We start from the raw sequence: 17,524 nt of genomic DNA on the forward strand, positions 1-17,524 counted from the left end.
TACAGGGGTATTTTAAGGGTTCAGGGCTAGGTTTGGGTTTTGGGGTACAGGGGTATTTTAGGGTTCAGGGGTAGGTTTGGATTTTGGGGTACAGGGTTATTTTTATGGTTCAGGGCTAGGTTTGGGTTTTGAGGTACAGGGGTATTTTTAGGGTTATGGGGTAGGTTTGGGTTTTGGGGTACAGGGGTATTTTAAGGGTTAAGGGCTAGGTTTGGGTTTTGGGGTACAAGGGTATTTTAGGGTTCAGGGGTAGGTTTGGGCTTGGGTTTTGGGGTACTGGGGTATTTTTAGGGTTCAGGGCTAGGTTCGGGTTTTGGGGCACAGGGGTATTTTTAGGGTTCAGTGGTAGATTTGGTTTTTGAGGTACTGGGGTATTTATAGGGCTCAGGGCTGCGTTTGGGTTTTGGGGTACAGGGGTATTTTTAGGGTTTAGGGATAGGTTTGGGTTTTGGGGTATAGGGTATATTTATAGGGTTAAGATGGGTTAGTGTTTAAGGGTGTTGAGGTATTTTAAGGAGTAAGGGTAGGTTATGATTATGGGGTGCAGGGGTATTTAAAGGGAGCAGGGTGGACACCCGGAGCTGGAATGTACAGAACTTGGGAAGAAAAAACAATGAAATATTGGGCACAACGCTCGCTTTTTTTTCCGTAATCCCGCGCCCCGCACACGCTCACGCCCTGAGCACACGCCAACAGCACACGATATGAGACATGGCATGAAGGGCGGAACGTACCACACGCCCCCAGCGTTTGTCACGCCCCACAGCACAACGTAGACACGCCCACAAGGTACTACTTTGCTGGCACGGTTCTTTTACCTTTTAAATGTATATGGTGGGCGTCTGCATAGCCTATGTCCTTCTGCTGCAACTGCCCTTTCCAACGCTGTATTGGGTGTTGTGATTGATGCTGTGGTTCCTGAGATTACCCGCCTCAAAGGTTTGGGCTCTCTCTTTATTATATTAGTATAGATAGATGTATAGCTTTAAGCTGTGTGCGCAACAAATGTGGTTTTCCTTTTGAAAGTTAAAAACCCTGACTGGACAATTAAGTATTTTTAGGTGTGTTACGGAGTTCTAAGACTGCAGTCAACATCACCTCAGTTAGGGGTCCTTTAGCTACTCTGTCCAAGCTTTGAGAGTCAAGTGCTGAAGGGAGTGCTTGGCTTTCAGTTAGGGATGACAATAGTGCAGGCACCTCAGGACAAAAGTGTTAAAAATACCCTTAGTTGACGCAATCGAGGCCAAGTAACCCCCTCGGTGTCCTTGGGCCCTTGAGGCCTAGGGATCCCTGGGGGGTTGGTGTTATTAAGATCGTTGGTGCTTGTTTTGTTGGTGGTGGAGGGTCCGCTGTGGTTTTTCGGTGGCTTGCTGTCAAGATAGGATGCGTCGTGGAGTTTTAGAGTTTGGAGTTTGTTAGCAGTCATGTCCTGTGCATTGTTGGATGTTATGTTGTGCATGCTGGGTGGGTCACATTGCTGTTTAGGGTCTTACATATGCTGCTCTATATGTTTTTGGAATTACACAGGGTGTAGAGGGGGTGTTGGTCACCAAGGTGGGCATTGTTGGGGGTATTTTGCTAATCAGGGCCTTATTTGGCCTGGCTCTGTGGGTGCAGGTTGATCTGCTTCGGTCCAGTGGGGTGGTCATGTCGGTGCTCGCTCAGTGGGTGATGTTGGAGTGTCTGTGCTTGCATTGTATGTCGGGTTTGGATTGCTCTGATTAAAGGTTTCTTTCTCTTTGATGCCTTGAGTGGCATTGGTTTATCAGTGGATGCTGTTGTACGTCTGTGCGCAGGTGGTGCGGTCCCTGCTTTGTCGTGTGGCTGTTTTGGGTCTTTTTTTGCGCACTGTACGCAGAGGGTCTCAGTGTCTGGATGGGAGGTCCCGGATGTCATCTCACTCCCTTGGAGAGAGAGGGAGGCGACGGGGATCTGTCTTTCTTGGAGCGCGCGGTGGCTTGTTTGTGGGTGTGTCTCTTCTCCCCCTTTCATGCGTCCCTATAAAGCCCGAGGTGAAGCCGGGAGCTCCGGACCTTGGACTGCCCCGAGGGCCGTGAGAGCGGAACGGAGCGGAGAGTAGTCGAAGCCGCAGGCTGCAGCCCCGCCATGGCTCCCGCCCCTCCCGTCGCGAGGCTCCTGCTGATCGCGCTCTCCGCCCTGGCCGCGCCGCCGCACTGGGACCGGACCCCGGTAAGGAGCCGGGGGCGGCGAGGAGCTGCAGGGGCAGCTGAGGGAGGGGTCGACCGGGATGGGAAGCAGCTTGCCGGAGTTTTAACACTACGGGGCAGATTTACAGGCCCCTTGCGTCACATTTGCGTCATTTTTAACGTGGGAAAAATGACAAAAAAGTGGCGCAAGGGGCTTGTAAATCTGCCCATATATTTTTTCTAGGAGCTGTACCTCAGCACATTCGGGCGTATTCACAGCTGCGGGGAACGTTATGTGTCTGAGTTGTGCAGTAGCATTGTGGGTGATTCTGGGTGCAGTGGTATGTTTTATTTCGGGTGCTGAAGTAAGGCAGGGGCGCAGTAGTAGATGCACTTAGAAGCACACTTGGGGCGTATTCACAGCTGCGAGGAACTTTATGAGTCTGTATTTGAGTACAGTGCAGGTGTGTTGCGGTATGGGATAGGATAATAGGGGTCTTACTCTGGCGGCAGGGGTGTTCCTTGAAACTTGGATGGTAAAATCAGGGGGTTGTGTGGGTACAGGAATGTGTCCTGTATTTGACAACAGCAGTGGGGTTGCATTCTGGATGCAGGAGTATGATTCACGCTTAGTACAAGATAGGAGTACAGGTTTTGGATCCAGGATCTCACGGTATGTGCTGTAGCCATGTTGGGGGTGATTTGACGTAAATAACGTTCTTTTGTGCTTGGGTTTCTAATGGCCGTATTTGAAGCCGATTTGTGGCGCAGTTGTGTGTTAAGTGGGACAACAGTCTTGGCACATGTACGGAGTATGTCTTTTTCGGTGCTGGAATATCAGCATTTTGGGTGAATTTGCAATGAAGGAGTACGTATTGCACATGTAAGCCAGCTGTGATGGTTTAGATGCCATTTATGTATGGGGTTTGGGCAGCCTCAGTGAGGTGCAGAGCTACCGCATTGTGATGGGGGGAGTTGAATGAGTGTGTCTGTGTCAGCTATATTGGACTGGAGGGCAGCTGTGTTGGGGTGTTTGCCCGCTGAATTGTGGTGAAGGACAGCTGTACGGGTGTGCAGGGCATTTTGATTGGGTGCAGGAACGCCGTATTATGGTACATAGCAGGTAGTTTAGTGTGTGTGGCATTTATGTTGGGCTGAAGAACTGCTGTGTTGGGTGTTTGCTGAATTAAGGTGAAGGACAGCTGTACTTGTGTGCAGGGTATTTTGATTGGTGCACCACTGCTGTATTATGGTACATAGCAAGTAGTTTAGTGTGTGTGGCATCTATGTTGGGCTGAAGAACCGCTGTGTTGGGGTGTTTGCTGAATTGAGGTGAAGGACAGCTGTACGTGTGTGCAGGGCATTATAATTGGATGCAGCATTGCTGTATTCGGATGCATAGCAGGTTGTTTGGTGTGTGGCAGCTATGCTGGCCTGAAGAACAGCAATGTTGTGGTGTTTTCCTGCTGAATTTAGGTGAAGGACAGCTGTACTGGTGTGCAGGGCATCATGACTTGGTGCAGCATTGCTGTATTCGGATGCATAGCAGGTAGTTTAGTGTGTGTGGCAGCTATGCTGGCCTGAAGAACAGCTGTGTTGTGGTGTTTTCCTGCTGAATTTAGGTGAAGGACAGCTGTACTGGTGTGCAGGGCATTATAATTGAATGCAGCATTGCTGTATTTGGATGTATTGCAGGTAGTTTAGTGTGTGTGGCAGCTGTGCTGGCCTGAAGAACAGCTGTGTTGTGGTGTTTTCCTGCTGAGGTGAGGCGAAGAGCCGCTGTTCTTGTGTGCAGGGCATCATGATTGGCTGCCGCATTGCTGTATTCGGATGCATAGCAGGTAGTTTAGTGTGTGTGGCAGCTATGCTGGCCTGAAGAACAGCTGTGTTGTGGTGCTTTCCTACTGAGGTGAGGTGAAGAGCAGCTGCACTTGTGTGCAGGGCATTATAATTGGATGCAGCAGTGCTGTGTTCTGGTACATAGCAAGTAGTTTGGTGTGTGTGGCTGCTATGTTGCTTGGCAGGAAGCAGTGCTCAAGTGTAGGGGAGCTATTTTGGAGCTGGTTGTTGTGATTTAGTGGATTACTGGATCCACTGAACATATCAGCGCTTGCCATCAAGTTTGCAGGTTCGAATTCCGGGGGTTCTCTCAGGTCGTAAAATAAGTAACAATCGGGCAACAATACACATCTGGATTCAGCACCGAGAAGCTCAGGTGTGTGTGTGTGGGGGTGAACATGTACTATACAAATGCACATTGTGTATAGCTGCAAACGACTCCAGAGGGCTGGGGTACACTGCAGATGTGCTGGGTTGCAGCACACCAGTATAAGAGCGCATAACCAAGGCCACTGGAATGATGTGATTCTACAGCCTGGTAGTATTTTGCATAATTTTGCATTTGTTGCATTTGCCACATAAACCATCAACTGCTGCATAATTTGCAGATTGTAACAAAAATAGTTTCTAGGTCAAACGGATCAAAAGTTATAAAAAATGCAACGACGTGCTGCTGTGCACTGCAAGGCACTTTAAACGTTGACTGGTCACCTTTAAATACATATTGCATTATTTGAGTGTTAAACTCCTACCAATGAGGCGAACTCTATGTCCAGACAATGTTAATATATGTAAACGTAAAATAATTATCTGATATTGTCACAAAATGTACCACAGTATTTGCATTTTCTAGCTGTCTAATCTTACTGTATAATTCCAGTCGCCCTGTCAAAATAACATCTGTCTTGGCACGGCTGCGCAGCTGTATTGGATGATGAACTGCGTCAGCAAGGTTTCTCTGGGTGCTTAATTTGAGGTATGCGACAACAATCTAAGTCAGCAGTCCTACTTTCTCGGTGTTTGACCGCGGGGATAGCTCGGTGGGTCCCTGCCATGAAAGTCGTGATACGGTGTCTACGGCTGGGATTCTTGGCCGCTTTGCAGCCCAGATGGGCGGTTTTGACGGAGCTGGTGTGTGGGAGCTCTGTTCAGACTACTTACAGCGTGCACAGGTGTTTATTTTGGGCCGGGGGGAACAGGTGTTTGTTTTGGGCTGCCGTTCGCAGGTATTTATTTTGCTTGGCGCGCTCGCGCGCTGTTTTGACTGGCTTCTCGATCCTTCGTCCGTGCGCCGTTTGAGAGACCTTCTAATTTGAATTTCAGGGACCGACGGACGGGTGGTGGTGGTGAATGGCTGCGACTTTGGGATTTGCAGTGTTCCGTGGGGTTTATTAATTTTAATATGAACCATTTAATTGCATTTTGGCACTTTAACAATAAGTGTTATGGTTATCCTACTGAAAGAACTCTTTTTATCGAACGCTACAGCTGGCACTTATCCCGCTGAGCTGGCTGGGTAAAGGAGTATTACTAAGTGATTAACTGTGGCGTGTTCTAAGTGGCATGAGTTGAGGGGTATGTACCTTTTTAAAAATACAATTTACAAGTGATTATATCCAAAGCACTTCACATAACATATTTAAAATACTGGTATTATTGCCCAATCAAAACGCATCCCCATTTAATCCACCTGGGAAGGATGACAGGCTCAGTTGACGTCGCCGGGGTTTTAACATAGTTACGATCCGGAAATCACACCCAGGGTCCAACCACAAGGGCCCAACACACTGAGCTTTCTTGCCAGCTAGCTGCGCTACTGGTTTAGGTGTCTAGGAGGTTGAAGACATTCCTGTTTAATTCATAAGGGGTGCAGTAGAGTTTAATGTTGGGTATTTTATTTGTCTTGTGGGAAAGAAGCTGAGAGTTTATGTTTGCATTTCTTGCGATTCGGTGTTCCAGTTAGGTAGGAGTTGATAGAAGCAGGTTTTCTAACAGGTATGAGGGTATGATGGACGGTACTTATGTGGAATTTATGTTATACTGTTGAGTCACTTCAGACTAGAACCCCTTGAGGTTTTTTTTATTTGACAGCAACTTTTGAGGTTGCCCAGACCTTTTGATTTTGCCAATGTTATATCGATAATATACTTACTTTCAAGGGCTTTCAAACAGGCCTCTACATCCATGCGTCTGTTATTGTGTCATTCACATCTTTCATTTCCCACACGATAGCCTACAGCAAGGAGCAGGTGGTGTGTCCACGTCAGCCATTGGCTGACTTTATTGTGAATGTCAACACTGCGCCTTTTCACTGGGAGCACACTTACTGGGAAACAACCTTTACAACGCAGTCATCACATCGCACTACATTTACAACGCAGTCATCACATCGCAACATCCTTTACAATGCATGTGACTACAACGCAACCAATACATTGCATGTGACTACAACGCATGACACTACAACGCATGACACTACAATGCAGGCATTACATCGCATGTCATTACAACGCACACCATTACAACACATAGTACCCCTACAGTATCCAACACTTACCCTACTGTTGCACACCCTGCAGTTCGATTAGTAATTTTTACCCCTACACTATCCAACACTTACCTTAAATGCAATTTAATGATATCCGTTGTAAAGGTATAATGCGATGTAATGGAATGCGTTGTAAATGTAGTTTAAAAAAATTCGTTGTAATGGCGTGCAATGTAAATGTATGCGTTGTAAGGGATGTTGCGGTGTAAAAACTGTGTTGTAAAGGCATTCATTGTAAATTTGTGCGTTGTAACATCATACATTCCACTTACTCCAGAGATATGTGCTTTACTACCCTTGACAGGGAGTAGAAGTGCTTTACCTTGGGCAGCAAGCTGCTTCGGAAACCAGGGTTTTTTGAGACCATTAAAATATTTTTGCTGTTAGCCATTTTTTTTAGATTGATGAGGGCCTGGCAGTTTCCCCAATAATAACATTTAGCAAAAAGCATAAAACAACTAAAGAAACATTGACAAAGCCAAAAGACTGGTGGATTACTATAAAATTGATTAGATCAAGAAAGATATTTTGGCGAGTTTGGTCCCTGAGGAATCTTGCTGGTTTCCAAATGATTTTTAAGGAGTTTTAATGTTGCTGTTCAGTAAGCCTGGGCGGAGTGTCCGGAGTGGTGCTCTGCGTAGTTCCACGGAGTAAAAAAAAAAATCAGTGGAACTACGCCACGCTCCGCGCCCTCCCTCCTCCCAAAGCCATTAAAAATGATTAAAAAAGGCACTTACCTACTGCGTCTTCCTCTGCTGCCTTCTCCCCGCAATGGCTGCTCTCTCCTGCCTCCTCCTCACGCTGAATAACCCCTGTGTTGTATATCTTGCGCATGTGCATGCGCATTCGCAAGATTTACATGTAGGGGTTATTCAATGCGAGGAGGAGGCAGTAGAGGAAGAGGCAGTAGGTAAGTGCCTTTTTAATCATTTTTAATAACTTTGGGAGGGTGGAGGGGCCGGCTAACTACGCTCCGCCATGGAGTCATAGTTTTGCCTGAACTCTGCGTTCGCAGAAGAACGCGGAGTAGGCAAAACTACGCAAACTCTGCGGGTGGAACGTAGGGGCATATTATCAAGAAAGGGCCTTACAGTATCGCCGCTTTTATCGGCAGGAACCTGCCGATAAAGCCGCGATAATGGGCTTGATAATATGCTCTATGAATTCCAATCGAAGCCCATGTTAGATGTGAATACATCTAATATGGGCTTCGATTGGAATTCCATAGAGCATATTATCAAGCCCATTATCGCCGCTTTATCTGCAGTTTCCTGACGATAAAAGCGGCGATAATGTAACGCCCTTTCTTGATAATATGCCCCTTAGTTACCCGCCCAGGGTTACTGTTCAGGGGGTTTGTATTTAGCATTGAAGCTGCTTGGTTTTCAAGGTAATTATTATTCATGCTCGTGTGAGTGTTAACTTTACACTTAGGCTCAGGCATGACTGAGGCACACATTTACTTTAGCCTTTCACTTTCAGAAGATTTATACAATATATAAATTTTTTAACCAATAGTTTTACTTGAACATGAAACTTATCAGACAATTTGAATGTAAGTTTTAATGGAGCGACAGATTATTTTAATGATTGTTGTTTGCTGATTCTGTTTTTTTATTGAGAAAACTAAAAAGTGATCCGTGGCAAGTGTAAATTAATCTTACGCACTGGAATTCACTCTAGCTGCATTACATCGTTTTTGCTCTCTTTGCCATTACAGACAGGACCAACCGTGTGCAAATACATCTTAGAACGGCTCTAAAAGACACTGCTTGTCACACACTGCTAAGTCATTTACCCTCTGAATGGAAACCCAGGCAATGCTAGGTGTATTTTGGCCTTATTGGGACTCAGCAGTGAGGTGCAGCTTGACTCCCTCTGGCACAGCTCCAGGTCTGTTCCTTCCATCTGGTGTGACTCCCTAAGAAAAACAAAGTGATGGACGTAATTCCCAAACGCACTGCAACCAATGGTAATTACTGTGCGCACAATCCATCCATCGTTTTATTGCTTACTGTGCCATTATCAACAATGACCAACCATATGCAAATTTGATTGTGTTATCACTGATAGGGCCCAAACGGATGTATAACGTTACAACACATACTTTTACAATGCATTTTTTACAACGCAAAATCTTTTACAACGCACTCTATTACAACGCATGCCATTACAACAAATTGTCTAAAAACTACCTTTACAACGCATTCCATTACAACGCATACTGCCTTTACAACGCATACCATTACAACGCATACCATTACATTGCATGTATGGTAAGTATTGGATACTGTAGGGGTAAAAATTACTATTCTAATTCCAGGGGGTGCAACAGTAGGGTAAGTGTTGGATAGTGTAGGGGTAAACATTACTATTATAACTCCAGGGGGTGCAACAGTAGGGTAAGTGTTGGATGGTGTAGGGGTAAAAATTGCTATTGTAACTCCAGGGGGTGCAACAGTAGGGTAAGATTTGGATAGTGTAAGGGTACTATGCGTTGTGATGGTATGCGTTGTAATAGTATATGTTGTAATGACTGCGTTGTAATGACACGCTTTGTAGTGGTATGCGTTGTAGTGTCATGCGTTGTAATGGTTGCGTTGTAATGGCATGCGATGTAATGGATCTTGCGTTGTAAAAGTTTAGTTGTAATGGTAGTGCGTTGTAAAAGTTGCGCTGTAAAGATTGTTTCCCCCTGTGAATGGGATCACACCCAAACCCAGATACTCTTCAAAAGTATTTGACCTTAGCAGTGAGGTGCAGTTCGAGTCCTTAGGACACAGTGAGTCACAGGATACAGTCCTATGCATATATTTTTCATCATAGTCTTGTTTTGTTTGGAAGTGGTACTATATGCTGTCCCTTTAACATTATTGTTAGAAAAGGGGGTCTCTAGTTGGCAGGTTGTTATCCTGTCCAGGTAGGGAGCCCTTCCTCCTAGTCAGGGTAAGGGAGCTACACTTCTAAAAGAACCCTTGCTTACCCCCTTGCTAGCTTGGCATGAGCAGCCAGGCTTATCTCAGAGACAGTGTGTTAACCATTTGCACATAACATACAGAAATACAGTGAAAACACTACAAAAGGACACCAACCAGTTTTAGAAAAATAGCCAATATGTATCTGTATAAAGCAAGACCAAAACGATAATAAATCCAACATACAGTTATTAAAAAATGTCAACAAGCAAAAATAGACATTAAAACAGTTCCTCAAGCCAATAGCTCCGTCCGGGGCTATCACGGCACCCTGAACAAACAAATCCATCAGTTCTGGCCGTCCGCAGCGTAGCGGGCCAGCTATGGTGTCAGGAAGACCCGCAGAACATTATCTTTAGAAATGCAGGGTGTCAAGATCCTTGCGATGAGCTCCAAAGAGCAGGCGTCTGCAGGCGTCGGCAGGCAGCAGTTCCAGAGGTCGGTGCAGGAGTCATCCGGGTCTTGAAGTCAAGCTGCGTGCAGGTCACAGTGCAGGTCGTCTGGAGACCCAAGGCTGCATGGTGAGACAGGGCAATGCTGAGTGTGGGGCCCACAGGTTGCAGTGCCAGCAGCGGCTTCGGTGGACGATCTGGAGTCAATGACACTGTCATCGGTAGGCCAAGGCTGCAGTGAGGCATGGGGCGATGCATTGTGTAACTTATGAGTGGTGGCCCCAAACCACGGTGCAGGCAGTGGCACCAAGGTCAGCTTGCAGTGTTGTCGTAGGTGAGACCAGGGTTGCGGTGCGAATCGGGATGGTACTCCATGTTCTCCACGAGTGGTGTCCATAGGTCACAGTGTAGGTCACAACGTCATCGGAGATACCAGGGCGCCAGTGTGAAGTGAGGTGGTGTGCAGTGCGATGCCCACAAGTCAAGGTGCAAGTAGCGGCTCGGTGGTGGCGTCAAACGGCATCGTCAGCGAGACCAGGGCTGGGTTACGAAGTGCGGTGGTGCCTTCTGCAGTGCCTTCAGGTCACGGAGCGGGCAGCGGAGTCGGGGATGGCATTGTGTTGCTTTTTCCTTTGTGGCAACTGAAACACCTAGTTCCAGAAGGTGGTACCCAGAGGAGCTTGAAGTCTTTGCTGTTCCTGAGACTTCTTGAACAGGGGGCACGCTCTACCTCAAGCCCTTGAAGAAACTCAAGCAAAGAAGTTGCAGAAAGTTCAGTCCAGTCCTTTCTCTGCCCAATACAGAAGCAGCCACTGCAGGCAACACAGCAAAGTTGTAGTCTCTCCTTACCTCTTCTCCAGCTCTGGGGTCTGGGGTCTGAGCCCTAATATTTAGACCACATTTCCCTTTGAAATTCTGTGGTGTTGGCACAAACAAAGTTCTCCTGGCACCAGACTGCCCATAGCGGGCATTGGGCAATCCTCCGGTACCTTTGGTTCCCAGTCCGGCACCAGGGCCGGACTGGGAACCAAAACCGGCCCTGGCAAAGTGGCTCGGCCGGGAGGGGGTGCGACCAAGCTCTTTGCTGGGGCTGGTTTTTGGCCGATTTTGTTACAGGGCCAATTTTGCAGCTATTCTGCAAAAACGGCCCTGTAACAAAAACGTCCCACAGGGGCCCAAAACCGGCCTGTTTTGGGCCCCTGGAGGCTGTTTTTGTTACAGAGCCCTGTAACAAAATCGGGAAAAATCCGGCCCGACAAAGAGCTCGGCGGCACTCACAACCCCCCTGGGGCTGCGGGGAGGAGGGGGGGGGGGGAAAGCACTATGCCAGGGCCGGTTTTTGTTCCCAGTCCGGCCCTGCCTGGCACACATAATCCAGTTCGGTCCTGCTCAGGCCAGGTTCGCTATTGGAGGTGGAGACAGCATTGTAGATTAGATGCAGTCCATTCAGGTGCATGTGGCAACTCCGCCCACCTCTCTAGATGCAGGACAGACCCATCAACCAGACTATGAGTCCCCCAGAAAAGGCAGGACTCACCTCAGCCCCCTTTGTGCCCCTGTCTAGTGTGAATGCACAAACCAGCCCCTGTCAGTCTAAAAATCAGACAGCTAATATACAAACAGGCAGAGGCACATGGATGGTTAGACAAGGAAATATCCACTTTCTAAAAGTGGTACTTCCAAACACTCAATATATCTTTACTAAAAGATTCATTTTTAAATCCTGAATTCCGACATACTGAACTCCAGTATACCATCAGCTTTACCTGGCAAGCTACATATGTAAAAGTGTTACAAAGCAGCTCCCATGTTAATATATATGGAATAGATAGCCTTTCAATGGTGAAAATAAAATGCATAGTATTTCACCGGGCCTGCATTTGCCATACACAAGTACCTGGCTGCATTGGTATGGAGGTTGCAACATCTGACAAGCCATCTGCATGCGTTGTTCAATTCCACTGGTGCGCCTCCATAGTATGAAGACCCCTGACATCAGCGCTGGGGACAGAAAGAGAGAAAGGATGGGGGGAGCAGACACCATAGAGCCTATTGAAATTTCACGAGGGCTCTTAGGCATATTGCAACCCTGTAACTGAAGCCACCTTTGGAGTGTATACTATTTCCTTTAGGGCATGATTAAAGTAATTTATTTAATTCAAATATAAGTACTGATTTGGCCATTATAATATTGTGCCTGTTGATTGACTGTTGAGTTCTGAGCACCTATCTCCACTTAAACTACATGGTAAGTGTTTGCCTGAAAGCCCCCACTACCCTGAGGGTGAAGTGTGGAAAGGGTGTACTTTGTCCTATTTGCAGAACTATAAGTAGGAAGAACCCTAGGACATCAGTGGCAAATGTCCTCAAACTCTGCGGTTGGGGTGAGGTAGCCCTTCCCTGCTCACTGCCACCCCCGAACGATGTCAGACAATACCTAAGACTTACAATCTGCAATTGTACTAATGTTTTGACTGCATGCCAACTCTTTTGCTACCAAAAATGTGGTTTTATTTTGGCAGTGTGAAAGCAATGGATTATTCACTTATTGTAGACATCATGGAAACATCTTGTAATTCAAAACAGACACAGCAGAGCAAGAATCATTTACATTCAGGCTGAAAGTCTCAGACTCTAATCACAAGACCACAAACAAAGCTTGATGGATGAAAACATACATATGACACAGGAACTGAAAGTAGAATTCAATGAGATTGTACAGGTGACTACAAGTGAAATCATGTTCCTTTACCAATGCTACTGCTTATAGTTTTGTAATACCATAGATATAGATTTTTAACTTATTGGAGATATTGTCGAAACTCTTTGCTCTTCAAGAGACATTAAAACTGGCAGGTAACCATGGTAACAGATGGACTCTAACCCATAACCTTCTGATTAAAAGACATAGACTTCATTTTTAGCCTCTATTTTGCCCCTAAAACCAGACTAAATTGTCGGACCAAAGTGCAGGCGTTTGCTCCCAAAGTTTGGTGCAGGAAATATCTGCCACCATGAATCAAGAGCTATAACTGAACAAAACAGTGTTTTCCCACCAAGTAATGGATGGAATCTTACAAAATGAGCAACTCATTGCCACTACGACATGCCATGTAAAATTGTAAGAATCATCAGGAGCACCAAGAGGGAATGACCTGCAAGATAGTCAATGGAGGAAAAGTCACAGCAACCTTCCAAATGAGGACCAGAGTCTTACAAGGTTGCATCCTCTCACCTTTTCTCTTCCTGCTGGCCATAGACTGGATCATGAAGACATTCACAACAAGAAGAAGACATGGGATACAGTTGACATCTTGGACACAGCTTGATGACCTGGACTTTGCAGACGACCTGGCCTTACTCTCGCATACCTATCTGCAGATGCCAGAGAAATCCAACAATGTGGCAGCCACATCAGCACAATTTGGGCTCAACATCCACAGGAGAAAAACCAAGATCCTGAAGGCTAACACGGCTAGCACAACTGCAGCTAGCCTTGCAGGTGATGCCCTGGAAGAAGTTGAGGCCTTCACCTACCTGGGAGGTGTCATAGACAAGCAGGGCAGCACAGACGCTGACATCAAGGCAAGCAAGGGCTGCTTTCATTCAGCTAAAAAATTTCTGGACTCCAAGGTCCTAATGCTGCACCAAGATCAGTCTTTTTAACACCAACATAAAATCGGTCCTTCTGGATGGAGCAGAAACTTGAAAGCCAACAGTGACCACCACCAACAAAGTCCATCTTCATCAACATCTGTCTGAGTAAAATTATCCAAATCTGCTGGCCAAACATCATGAGTAACAACGACATATGGCAGCAGACTTTCCAACTCCCTGTTAATGAAGAAATCATAGAAAGACACTGGGGATTGATAGGTTACACCCTCCGAAACCCCTCATCAAACACCACCAGACAAGCCCTGACCTGGAAGCCTCAAGGGAAAAGGAAAAGAGGAAAGCCAAGAAACAATTGTAATTGTTTAATAAAATATACCAGCACATGTTAAGGCATATATGTGGATTAGTATTATCATAGTATATAAGCAACCTTGAAGACATACATGCAATTGAATTAATTTATATTGAAACACAAGCTGACTGGTGTCTGCCAGACAAACAGTACATAATAAAGCTTGAACAAACATTACTAAAGCTATTCCTTTAGGCATTTGGATCTACATTTCTTTTGACATGTAGCAACATTTCACATGGAATTCAGCGTGGAACCAGCCTATTCTTCCCACTGTAGGTAAGTCACTGTGAAGGTGGATGCCTAGTGAACTAGTGCATAACAATAAAATAACCCCTGTGCACGAAGTGCTTGACATTGTAGATCTGGTTGCTCGATATTCATAATAAGAAGTACATTTACCTTCACCACTGGCATTCTTGCTGCAACAATGACAAATCAAATCATTGCTCTGAGGATTTTCTATTTTGTCTACTAAAATATGATGATTTTCTCCTTATTTATATTCCCCTCCATCGTCTCCCCCTCTCCTCTGTTTATGTGTGCACTTCTTTGGTTTGACAACTCTGATGACTAAGAAAAAAGTGGAAGGGGTAAGTCACAGGAGTGCAGAGAAATAACGAGAACACTACTGGGATAGAAAGTGGAGGGAGAAGAATGAGGTAGAGAGATGTGTTTGGGAGAAATGTAAAACATACAGAAAAAAGCATTTACAATGCAATGGTCTCAGCATTCTTGAAGTTAGAGCTATTGGCATTGCTCATGACATTATTTTTATTTATGTTTGTTTTTTTAAAACATAAATAAAGGCATTGTAATTTACAATGCCAATAGCAGGGCAGGAGAGCAAGCACAACGAAGGAGGGGGCAGGACAGCCAGCACAAGAAATGAGGGGGCAGGACAGCAACCACAAGCAACGAGGGGGCAGAACAGCAAGCATAAGCAACGAGGGGGGTGCAGGAGAGCAAGCACAAGCAACGGGGGGGGAGCAGGACAGCACGCACAAGCAACGAGGGGGCAGGACAGCAAGCACAAGCAGCGAGGGGGCAAGACATCAAGCACAAGCAACGATGGGGCACGACAGCAAGCATAAGCAACGAGGGGGGTGCAGGAGAGCAAGCACAAGCAACGGGGGGGGCAGGACAGCAAGCACAAGCAACGAGGGGGCAGGACAGCAAGCACAAGCAGCGAGGGGGCAAGACATCAAGCACAAGCAACGAGGGGGCACGACAGCAAGCATAAGCAACGAGGGGGGGCAGGAGAGCAAGCACAACCAGCGAGGGGGGCAGGAGAGCAAGCACAACCAACGAGGGGGCAGGGGAGCAAGCACAAGCAACAAGGAGGCAGGGGAGCAAGCACAAGCAAAGAGGGGGCAGGACAGCAAGCATAAGCAACGAGGGGGCAGGAAAGCAAGCACAAGCAACGAGGGGGCAGGACAGCAAGCACGAGGGGGCAGGACAGCAAGCACAAGCAACAAGGGGGGGAGGAGAGCAAGCACAGCCAGCTAGGGGGGGCAGGAGAGCAAGCACAACCAACGAGGGGGCAGGGGAGCAAGCACAAGCAAGGAGGGGGCAGGGGAGCAAGCACAAGCAATGAGGGGGAAGGACAGCAAGCACAAGCAACGAGGGGGCAGGAGATCAAGCACAAGCAATGAGGGGGCAGGAGAGCAAGCACAAGCAACGAGGGGGCAGGACAGCAAGCATGAGCAATGAGGGGGGGCAGGACAGCGAACACAAGCAACGAGGGGGGCAGGACAGCAAGCAAAAGCAACAAGGGGCGCAGAACAGCAAGCACAAGCAACGAGGGGGGTAGGACAGCAAGCACGATCAACGAGGGGGCAGGACAGCAAGCGCAAGCAACGAGGTGGGTGAGGATAGCATGCACGAGCAACGGGGGCAGGAAAGTAAGCGCATGTAACGAAGGGGGGGCAGGACAGCAAGCACAAGCAACGAGGGGGGAGGACAGGAAGCACAAGCAACAAGGGGGGGCAGCACAGCAAGCACAAACAACGAGGGGGGGCAGGAGAGCAAGCATGAGCAATGGGGGGCAGGGGAGCAAGCACAAGCAACAAGGGGGGGCAGGACAGCAAGCACGAGCAACGGGGGCGGGGGAGCAAGCACAAGCAACGAGGGGGCAGGACAGCAAGCACAAGCAATGAGGGGGGAGGACAGCAAGCACAAGCAACGAGGGGGGCAGGACAGCAAGCACGAGCAACGAGGGGCAGGACAGCAGGCACAAGCAACAAGGGGGGCAGGACAGCAAGCACAAGCAACGAGGGGGGGAAGGACAGCAAGCATAAGCAAAGGGGGGGGGCAGAAGAACAAGCACGAGCAACGAGGGGGCAGGACAGCAAGCACGAGCAATGAGGGGGGGCAGGACAGCAAGCACAAGCAACGTGGGGGAGGAGAGCAAGCACGCGCAACGAGGTGGCAGGACAGCAAGCACAAGCAACGAGGGGGGCAGGACAGCAAGCACGAGCAACGAGGGGGCAGGACAGCAAGCACAAGCAACGAGGGGGGGCAGGACAGCAAGCACAAGCAACGAGGGGGGCAGGAGTGCAAGCACGATGAACAAGGGGGGGCAGGACAGCAAGCACGAGCAACGAGGGGGCAGGGCAGCAAGCACGAGCAACAAGGGGGCAGAACAGCAAGCACAAGCGACGAGGGGGCAAGACAACAAGCACAAGCAACGAGGGGGGCAGGACAGCAAGCACAAGCAACGAGGGGGGGGCAGGACAGCAAGCACGAGCAACAAGGGGGCAGAACAGCAAGCACAAGCGACGAGGGGGCAAGACAACAAGCACAAGCAACGAGGGGGGCAGGACAGCAAGCACAAGCAACGAGGGGGGGCAGGACAGCAAGCACGAGCAACGAGGGGGCAGGACAGCAAGCAAGCATGAGCAACAAGGGGGCAGGACAGCAAGCACAAGCAACAAGGGGGCAAGACAGCAAGCACAAGCAACGAGGGGGCAGAGCAGCAAGCACAAGCGATGAGGGGGCAGGACAGCAAGCACAAGCAACGAGGGGGCAAGACAGCAAGCACAAGCAACAGGGGGGTAGGGGAGCAAGCACAAGCAATGAGGGGGGACAGGACAGCAAGCACAGGCAACGAGGGGAGGCAGGACAGCAAGCACAAGCAACGAGGGGGGGCAGGGGAGCAAGCACAAGCAACGAGGGGGCAAGACAGCAAGCACAAGCAACGGGGGGCAGGGGAACAAGCACAAGCAACGAGGTGGGGGCAGGACAGCAAGCAAAAGCAACGAGGGGGCAGGACAGCAAGCACAAGCAACAAGGGTGGGCAGGGGAGCAAGCACAAGCAACGCGGGAGCAGGACAGCAAGCACAAGCAATGAGGAGGGCAGGACAGCAAGTACAAGCAACGAGGGGGAGTGAGAACAGCAAGCACGAGCAGCGAGGGGGGCAGGACAGCAAGCCCAAGGAACGAGGGGGTGCAGGACAGCAAGCACAAGCAACAAGGGGAGGCAGGACAGCAAGCAAGAGCAACGAGGGGGGCAGGACAGCAAGCACTCACCGGAGGACTCAGCAGCTTCTCGACTTCTTGCGGCGGTGGTCGGGCAGAAATGGCATCCGATAAGCGCTGACATTTTCGCATTCGGGGGCGTGGTTTTTGCTGTTGAGTGACGGATGACGTCA

The 17,524-nt window shown here is 48.3% G+C and overlaps 1 protein-coding gene across 3 annotated transcripts in view; it reads left to right on the forward strand.

Moving 5' to 3' along the window:
- The first annotated feature begins 2,051 nt into the window (after positions 1–2,051).
- Positions 2,052–17,524, forward strand: part of LOC147692527 (SPARC-related modular calcium-binding protein 1-like) — a 404,947-nt gene continuing 389,474 nt past the window's right edge. For all 3 annotated transcript variants that reach the window (XM_086938744.1, XM_086938743.1, XM_086938745.1), the window contains exon 1: positions 2,052–2,190. In XM_086938744.1, coding sequence (XP_086794870.1) covers positions 2,107–2,190 — 84 coding nt within the window. In that variant the 5' untranslated portion in view covers positions 2,052–2,106. The remainder of the gene's footprint in view (positions 2,191–17,524) is intronic.

This window comes from Lissotriton vulgaris, chromosome 9, assembly GCF_964263255.1.
Source record: "Lissotriton vulgaris chromosome 9, aLisVul1.2, whole genome shotgun sequence".
Lineage (NCBI taxonomy): Eukaryota > Metazoa > Chordata > Amphibia > Caudata > Salamandridae > Lissotriton > Lissotriton vulgaris.